The 9166-nt window shown below is 55.3% G+C and overlaps 2 protein-coding genes across 10 annotated transcripts in view; one reads left to right on the forward strand and one right to left on the reverse strand.

Annotated features, from left to right (window-relative positions):
• ANKMY1 (ankyrin repeat and MYND domain containing 1) overlaps positions 1 to 9166 on the reverse strand; it is a 50113-nt gene that overhangs the window by 38863 nt on the left and 2084 nt on the right. For 7 of the 9 annotated variants that reach the window (XM_074316084.2, XM_074316120.2, XM_074316106.2 and 4 more), the window contains exon 1: positions 362 to 5541. The exons of the other annotated variants lie outside the window; for them this stretch is intronic. The gene's annotated coding sequence lies outside the window, so the exon portion shown is untranslated. Of the gene's footprint in view, positions 1 to 361; positions 5542 to 9166 lie in introns of those variants that run through there. 9 annotated transcript variants of the gene reach the window in all.
• On the forward strand, positions 5088 to 7256 carry DUSP28 (dual specificity phosphatase 28). Its single transcript, XM_019711664.3, has 2 exons — positions 5088 to 6062; positions 6256 to 7256. The coding sequence occupies exons 1-2, from the start codon at positions 5661 to 5663 to the stop codon at positions 6379 to 6381; spliced, it is 528 nt and encodes a 175-aa protein (XP_019567223.1). The 5' UTR covers positions 5088 to 5660; the 3' UTR covers positions 6382 to 7256.

The following is a 9166-nucleotide window of genomic DNA, read 5'->3' on the forward strand; positions in this document are numbered from 1 at the left end:
CCTTCTGTGGGGTGGGAGGAACCACAGGACGAGCCAGCGGGGCCACCCTCCCACGACCGCAAGTTAAGAGCCACATGGCGGGGTCAGACGTGCCAAGGCCAACTGCCCGAGGCGGGGCCGCAGTCGGCTGGCTCTCCCTTCCCCTGCGGGCCTCAGGAGCCAGCCCGTGAGGGTGGTGGGGCGGGGCGCGGGGACACGGCCCCACTCAGCCCACATTCACAGTCTCTCACGCACGCAGGGTCCCAAACCTCCTCTGCTCCTCCGCAGGACAGCGGTGCCGGCCCAGGGGGAGTGGGATCCACGCATAGGCCTCCACCGCACTCCCGCGGAGCTCGGGGAACCTCCCCCCCACCAGGCTCACCTCGACTCGCTGAGACCCCGCGGGGATCCTACCGCGCCCCTGCCTTGGGATCGCACTGAGGCCCGGAGAGCTCGCAAGCACCACAACGGGTCCGCCCAGCGCAGCGGCCAAAGCAGCGCAGCCCCACTCGCCAGCCTCTGCAGCGGGAGCGGAGAGCGTCGGGTTTCCCTGGAGACCGGCGCCCCGCCCACGGCGGCCTCCTCCAATCCCGCGCCTGGCCGTGCCCAGACACGCCCCCACTCTGTGACCTCACAGGGCCCTCTGCCCTGTCCCCACTCGGTGCCACCCAGCGTCCCCGCACCTCCGCGAGTGCTGGTCTTCTATCTGAGCCCCCGAGAACGCGGGGACCTGGCACGTCCGTCTCCACCCGGGACACTGACCTCGATGTCCAGCAGAGGATGGACGGTCAGCCTCTAGGTCAAGGGCTCCCTGGAGGAGAGAGCGCAAAATGCTCCCAACGCCCCCGTGAACACAGCACAGGGAATGTGCCCAAGTGACACCTGAAGAAACTGAGGCACAACTGAGGGGCAAATTAACCTGTCCACAGTCACGCGCTAGGGCGCGGTAGTCAGTATTTAATCAAGCTCGGCCTGACTCCAAAGCCGGTTTTCGCCGGTTCAGTAAATGTCTGTGGAAATCACAGAGGGGGAACTCATGGTCTGGGGGGGGGGGGGGAAGATGAGATAGGGGACCGGGGTCACTGGGAGAGAAGGACTAGATGTCTGGACCCAGGGTCACGGGAAGACTTTATGGAAAGAAGATTCCAGAGTAGGGTTTCAGAGGATGCGTAGGAGCTCTCTGAAAAAAGCACATTTCAAGAAACTGGAGTAGTGTGTGCAAAAACAAGGGTGGGAAACAGCACAAGGCTTTGTGCAACTGAAGCAGCTGGGGCTTCCCAGAAAGAGGAGGAGGGCTCCCTGAAGGCGCAGGGTTTGGGGTTATCCCAGACTGCCCCTTAGAACAGGGGTAAAGGGATATGAAAAGCCGATGCCCAGACCCTTCCCTGTTGGCTCTATTGGCAGGACTAAGGCAGCTGTGCCAGGATTCCAGGGGTCTAGGGGGTCTTCCTCCCCTGCAATTTCTGTCTCCCAATTCACCTCTCTTCTCCCTCATACTCACCTAGGTTCCTGGATCCCCTCTCTTCACCTTATTCTTACCCCTCAGGTCTAGCCTCTCCCCTGCTCCCTTCAACTGCAGTCTGGGAAACTGAGCTGAAACAAACTGGTGTCTTCAAAATTTTTGAAAAGAGAAAGGAAAAGTCAAGTAATACTTCAAAATGTCCTACAAACCTGTTAAACCACACCGTGACCTGTTGTGGGTTGAGTGGTGTCCCCCCAAAAGATAAATTGAAGTCCTAACCCTAGTACCTGTTAATGACCTTATTTGGAATAGAGTCTTTGCAGATGTAATGAAGTCATACTGGATTAAACCAGTGGACTAGTGTCCTTTTTAGGAGGGAGATTTGGGAGACCCAAACACAGAGGAAAGAATAATAAACTTCTGTTGTTTTAAGCTGCCATGTTTGTAGCGCTTTGTTACAGTAGCTTTAGGAAATGAATTCATCACCCAATAGGAAAAACTCTAAACAACAGCTAAAGAGAAAACTATTTGTGGCAAATCTGACAATTTGGTGAGATTGGTAAAAACAATTCTAATTACTAAAATGTGGTCCAAAAAGAAAAGGTGTTCTAGAAACTGGAAAACGTGCAATATGAAATGCTAAAATTTTGCTTATATTCATTATATATGCACTGGTATTTTTAAACCCTGGCATACAAACATAAAAAAGCCCTATTTCCACAAATTGAGACAAGTCCTACATTGACACTAAATAATATGTTCAAAAATGTTTTGATAAGAATGTTCATATTCATTGACAACATTCAAGAACATGAGTTTTTTAAGTTTTTGCTCAATTGATAAACTTGGTAAATTCAACAAATTAGTAATTTAGCAAACTGATCTTAAGGACGACTGGCTTTCAGCAAATTAGCTGCTCGTATCACCAGTCATGGTGTTTGCAAACCTGAAAACGCCAGCTGAACCTACTATCACTTTTATAAGATTTACTGAAATACCACTGTGTATGTGATAAAGGAGAATAGCATTTCTATTAAAAGTCAGTTGAAGGCTTTGAAAAGTCAACAAAGAAAAGTTGCTTAAAAATTGCAATCAATTAGGTGCAGGTGAGACACTAAAAGACTATAGGTGAAATCAGTTTAAAAATTCCAAAAGGATTCTACCTTCGGATTGCTTCTCAAGTGCTTTGACGTTCACAGGCAGGAAAGGAACTGAAGCTGGAAGGCAGAGAACCACTGAGCTGACCCACAGGGAGACGCATCTGACGAAGTGAATGGATATACCATGTATGATACGCAGTAGTTCAAGATACAATGTGTAAAGTGAGTGGGTGTATTTTTGGGGACTCCTGCTTTAAATTACTTTTTAGATGGACTGAATGATGGGTGCAGACTTTATTGTGTGCCAGAATGGCATGGAGGCTGTGCGTCATGCAGGGTGGCCTGCGGGGTCTCTGGTCCCGCTCCCCATGTAAGAACACAGGATATGCTGAGGCCAAAAAGGAACACTCACGGAGCCTAGATAGGGGAGTCACACCACTATAGTCTCGCTGGCGGCTGGATTGGAGACACAGGAAGCAGGAGCCACACTATCCACAACCTGCTGCCCACTTGTCTCTGCCAACCAACCTCACTTGCTAACTGCAATCTCCCTCTGCAATCCGCTCTTGCTAGCTCAGCCGCCATCTTCTTGCTAGCCCCCATTTGCTGCTAGCATAGCCACAGCAGTTATATTAGTGGCCAATGGCTCACTGGTTACAGCTGACAGCCAACTAGCCACAGCTGATGGCAATCTAGTCACAGTTGATGGCCATTTACTACCTGAGCCAGCACCTTTCCACGTGAGGCCGAGAGCCCGGAAACTGCACTCCTGGCTCTGTCCCCCCAGTGTGGTAAAACACAGCTTCCTGGGTCCTACCCCCTGAGTTTCTGCTTCAGCAGGTACAGGGGGGATGGGCCCGAGCATTCCTACCGAGGTCCCAGAGGTTGCTGAAAGGTGGACCACACTTTGAGAACCACTGGGCTCTGGTGTGATGGGTAGGCAAATACAGAAAGAGGATGCTAGAGGGACAAAGCAGGAGGGACCTTAAATGACAGGTTAGAGACCGAAGCAGCAAGATATTTTTAAGCAAGGTGGTACAGTTGGATGTGTGCTTTCAAGACTTTTTGCCACCGTAAGACCCCATTTTATATCATGACCCAATACCAACATGACTCAAAAAATTTCCAGGAAAAGCTCGTGCTCCTACATGCATGTACCCTAAGGTATTTTCTCTACCGTATCACTGAAAAATAAAACACTGGTCATGACCCACAAAATTAATTCCACAACCCACTAATGGATCACAACTTGCTAATAAGTCAGAACCAACATTGAGAAACGCACTCCTTCAGAAAGCATATTCTGGCTGGTTAGGAAGATGGAAGGCTCGCGCCCCTCCAGAAGCTGGAGCAGGTCCCGACAGGGTGGTCCAAAGTAAATGCAGCAATCAAGGTGGAGAGAATGGATTTGATACACGTAGGGAGACTGTAGGGAGACTTGTTACCAATTCATTAGCTCAACCATGTGAAGGAACGTGCCGCATCAGCTAGGCCATGGAACAGAAAACCCACCTCAAACATCCCCCAACAATAAAGGGTGATTTGTCGTCTCAGGAAACCAAACAGGCCAGGATAGGAGGGTCTTCAGGTTTGGTTTTATTCCGTGGCCCAACAATGTCATCAAAGACCCAGTTCCTCTCATCTCTGCTTTCCCCCAAGGCTGCCTTCCCCTTGTGGTCACAAGGAAAGAACCGAGACTTCCAAGCTCCTCTCCCCTCCTTGGTTCATGGGAGCCCAAGTAGCAATCATGGGGGAACGGCTTTACTGATTGGCTGGAGGTAATCAGGGCCCACATCTGGAGCTGGGGGACAGGGACATCTCCTAGTTGGATGGCTCCCATGAACTCAGGAAAATGGGAACTCCATTCCCTCTCCACCCCAGGAAAGTGAGTCTGTCTGTCCTTAGGACAGAGGAAGAAGGAAATGGATGCTAGGAGGCCCTCTGTAGGTGATGTCTGGACCTGCAGCCAGTGAACACCTGGCTACAGACCCATATTTGAGTCTTTAGGTCAGGAGGGAGCCCCAGGTTGCAATAAAGATCTGACCCTTACCAATGCTTGGTGGCTGCAGCTGGAAGGAGAAAATCAAGACAGCCCAGCAAGATTGTACAGGTTCACTGTCAGATCTATGTTACTAGGTTGTGGGGGTGGGTCGGTACTGGAGAATAATTTCTGGTGGAATGGATTGCAAATCTTAAGTAAACAATGGAGCTGCAGCAGAAAAAAATTTTACTATTAGAATAAAATTGAAATTGCAATAACTAAATATATGCAAGGCTGCAAGTTACTTTTCAATGAAACCACTCCCTGAAAGACACTGGATATCAGAAACATCTATTGAAGAGGTCTTCTTATTGAATCTTATTGAAGAGGCAACTGTGTGGACATTGATATTAATTTTTTTTAAGTTACAGTGATGACCCGAAAGTTAATAACTAGAAAAATAAAAACAACAAAAATACTGGTCTAGGAAGAAATGAAGAAAAGTTCATGGTAAACGGCTTTATGTGGACCATGTTTTACAATAAAAGGGGAAAATGCAGCAATTTCAAAGTGCAGTTTATTAGGAAGCAGATGACCAAGAGGAATAAACATAAAGCTGTACTACAGGGCACCTCAGCCTGTTACAGCAGTGGTGACTAAGAACACACGAAACCAGCCGGTTTATCAGCAAGACGATGACGATGCTGATCGGTGTCCGGATGGGAATTCGTGACAAGGGCCCCCTGCTCCTCTACACGGCAGCCCCAGCTTGAGAAGAAGCCCACCTTCCCGAGCCCTGCTGGAGCCCTACTGGTCGGCAGAGCCGGACGGGCTGCCAGGCAGGTGTCCACGTCAGTGAAACCCCCAGGACTTGCAGGGACCCACACTTGCAGCTCTGGAAGCTCCGCCCCGCAGGTCGGCTGCCAGGCTCCGCCCACCTGGCTACCGCCAATCCGACTCCCCCGAGGGCCAGGAGCCCAGCCAATGGCTGCCCTCTCTATCCGTAGCCAATCAGAGGAGGGGCCACTATCGGCCGGACGCGGCCCGCCAGGGGCAGCCCTCGGAGGCCTTTAGGACCCGGGGGCGCCCGGCTGACAGCCCGACGGCCCAAAATAGAACCCAGGGCCAGGCGCGGGTCATGGACTCGGGGCGAGCCGGACGCCCCGGGGCAACTGAGGCTGCCCCGTCGATACCGCCACCGTTCGCGCACGTCGCCCCCTCGCTCTTCCTCGGGAACGCACGCGCCGCGGCCGCGTCGGAGCTGCTGGCGCGGGCAGGCGTCACCCTGTGCGTCAACGTCTCGCGTCAGCAGCCCGGCCCGCGAGCACCCGGCGTAGCCGAGCTGCGCGTGCCCGTGTTCGACGACCCAGCCGAGGACCTGCTGGCGCACCTGGAACCCACCTGTGCCGCCATAGAGGCCGCGGTGCGCGCCGGCGGCGCCTGCCTCGTCTACTGCAAGAACGGCCGCAGCCGCTCGGCCGCCGTCTGCACCGCCTACCTCATGCGGCATCGCGGCCTCAGCCTGGCTCAGGCCTTCCAGGTGGGCGGGCCTTCCGGGCCGGAGGGGCGGGCCTTCCGGGCGGGGTGCATGCGTGGGGGCAGGCGACCCCGAAGGGGCGGGGCTCTAGGCAGGGGCGGGGCACACCCCTGGGGCAGGCCCGCGGGCGTCGGGGGCATTTGGGGACTTTGCAGGGAGCGCTGCGCAGCGATGAGCTTAATCCCGTCGTTTGCAGACCGTGAAGAGCGCCCGCCCCGTGGCCGAGCCCAACCCTGGTTTCTGGTCTCAGCTTCAGAAATATGAGGAGGCCCTGCGGTCGCGGTCCCGGTCCCGCCTGCCCGGGGAGCCCTCGGGTCTGTGAGCCCTGGTTGGTCAGCCCAGCCCCAAAGCGGGCGCTGGGAGTTTCCTGGGAAGAGGCAGTTCCTGCACTGACGGGAGGTGGCCTTTCCTCACGAAGTTTTCATTTTCCGCATCTTCCTGAAATGCCGCTCATTTGACCGCGAGTGGGGGCGGAGGGGGGGCGTTGTCCACTGAGGAGACTGGGCACTGTCCCTCCCAGGTCAGCCTCAGTTCATTAGGCAGGGCTTGGTCAGGAAAGTGAAAACCACTTAAATTGCAGGCAGAAAGCCAGTACAGGGAGGTCGAGGCAGGCCAGCCCAGGTCAGCAGCTGGGGGAGTTCCGGAGTCACAGAGACCCAGCACCGATTCTGGCTGCCGGCCACTCTGATGTGGGACACTCTGCGAGGACACGCGGGGCTGCGGGCAAAGTCGTGCGCCTGCCACCTGCTTGAGCCATAGTGGCTGTTCCCCCACCTCACACGGGTCCTGCCTCAGAACCCAGCATGGGATCTGCCTGGAAAGCGCCCATGATTTCCAGACTTGTAGCTTCTGGGACATGTGGGCAAGGGTGTGAGGCTGTGTGACAGACCTGCCAGCGTGGTGGCCTTGGGCTCTCAGCGTCCATGCCCACCTCCGCTTATTTACCTCCCAGCTTCAGCAGCAGCACAGCCACCTGCATGCCAGCAAGGCACGGCCGCCCATGCGTCTGAGTTGTTCACTTCTGGCTCACATGCACCTCACCTGGGCATCCGACAGCCTAGACTAGAGCAGAAACTTCATCACCATCAACACTTAAATGAGAGAGTGGGGGGGAAACCGGGCAACGCGGGCGAACTTCAGATAATATAGCTCCTGCTTAATATATACAAATACAGCACGTGATAATGAATGAAATACCGTAGCTGGTGTCTCATTTCCCTTTGCCTCTCCTTCCATGTCCCCTCACACCTTCGCCCTGCAGGGCCTTGAGTGGCGGTGCCTGCATTCGTGCTCTGCCCTCTGTGTCCCCTCCCACACAACCCAAGAGGCATCAGGAGTGTCCTGAGCCCCAGCATGTCCCTCCAAGCCCCACAGAGCAGCAGCAAACCCCACTGTCCCTTGAAAGTCAGGATCAGTCAGTCACTCCAACCTGCAGAGTAACCCCTGCTCTGCCCAATGCCTCTGGTCTGAGGTGGCGCCAGCCTCGCCAGCAGGGGACATGGTGTGTCACCCGATGGAAGCCTCCCTCCGGGAATGAAGACCTCTGACCCAGCTGAGCCTAAAGTTGTGGGGACAGGAAGCTCACACTTTGTGAGGCACTGGGGTGGTTGTTAAAAGGGTCTCCTCCTCTCCAACCCCCTTGCTCCTGCACCTGAGTTTTTGGCTGTGACAGGAACAATGCCATCCATTGGTCCCTGGCTCAGAGCATACACTATAGCCAGCCCTGCTCGATCCACCAGTCAGCAGCCAACCCTGTGACCCACAGCCCGTCATAACCCGACTTCTTCCACCTTCAGCTGCTGCTTACTGCTCCCGACCCCTCAGAGCTCGTCACCTTCTCATCAACCCCACGGGGACCTACTGCCGTTGGCTCCACCTGCAACCTTGGGAGCTGAGCAGTCTGCCCAGCTGGGAGGTCAGGAGCCAGGACCTGAGCCATGGTGGTTACCTGTGTGCTGCAGCCCACCCTGCTCGCAGCACCTTTGACGGCACCCACACACACACACAACCTGCTGACCTGGCCCTGGGTGACAAGAGTGCAAAGGTGACAGAGCCCAGGGTAGGTTGAGGGACATCTGTGGGTCACAACCAGCTCTGTTCTGAGAAGCATCCAACTGCAGCTCCCACCAGGGACCCAGTTATCCTAGGACCCCTGTCCAAGGGCCAACACTGCCCCAGCCTGAACGCCACTTCCTCCTGGAAGCCCTTGCCTCCATACCTGCCTCCTAACCGGTGAGGCCAGGGACCCACTCCCCTCCCTGGCATCAGCCACCAGAATGGGGGTGCCTGGTGCATGTGCATTAGGGGAAGGCTGGGGCATCGGCTACTTCAGCCCACCCAAGTCAGCCAGGATTTGATCACCAAAAGGCTGGAGTATGAAAATTCCTGTGCGGGAAACCCCGGCCTCGGGCAGACCCAACTCCACTTCCCCCGCCCAGACCTTTGTCAGCAGGCAGGGGCAGGTGGGCGTGGAGACAGCCACTGTGGGCTTCACAGTTCACCAGGTGCTTTGGTGGCTGGCATTAATACTTACAAACAGGTCTGTTTGCTCCTTCAAGCCTGTATTGTGTAGGCTCCTTATATAAATGTGGGGTCAGAGGCACCCACTGAGGGGAGGTGGTAACAGCCCCTCTGGACTGGCAAGGCTGCCCCACCACTCCTGTGTGAAGAACTGGCAACGCGGCAGGGAGATGCCCAGGGCCCTCCAGGGGAGGAGGGTGAGACCCAGCACCCCCCCCCCCCCGCCCAAGTTCAAGGGACCAGGAGGGCAAGAAGCCCCTGATGTGAACTTGCCCTCAGGGTTCGGTGGCTGCTGGATCTGCCCGAGGGTGCTTAGGGCGGGCTAGTGTGGGCGCCTGCGTGGGGTCCTCATGTTCTGCCAGGCCTGGGTGTGGAGCTGGCAGAGGCTGGTCAACCAGGAGTGCCATCGAAAACAGTGCGCTCGTACCGAGGGACCACACCACCTGGGCAGGCGCTGGGCCACTGAACAGACCCCAGGCCTCTCCCTACTGAGTCTCTGGCTGAGGACTGACCGCTCCTCTGGATGACTGCAGGAACCCTGGGCTCCTGCTGAGTTTGGGGTTGGGGCCCCAACAGGGAGGCCGCAT

This window comes from Rhinolophus sinicus, chromosome 17 (genome assembly GCF_057876585.1).
Source record: "Rhinolophus sinicus isolate RSI-liver-muscle chromosome 17, RSI-T2T, whole genome shotgun sequence".
Classification (NCBI taxonomy): domain Eukaryota; kingdom Metazoa; phylum Chordata; class Mammalia; order Chiroptera; family Rhinolophidae; genus Rhinolophus; species Rhinolophus sinicus.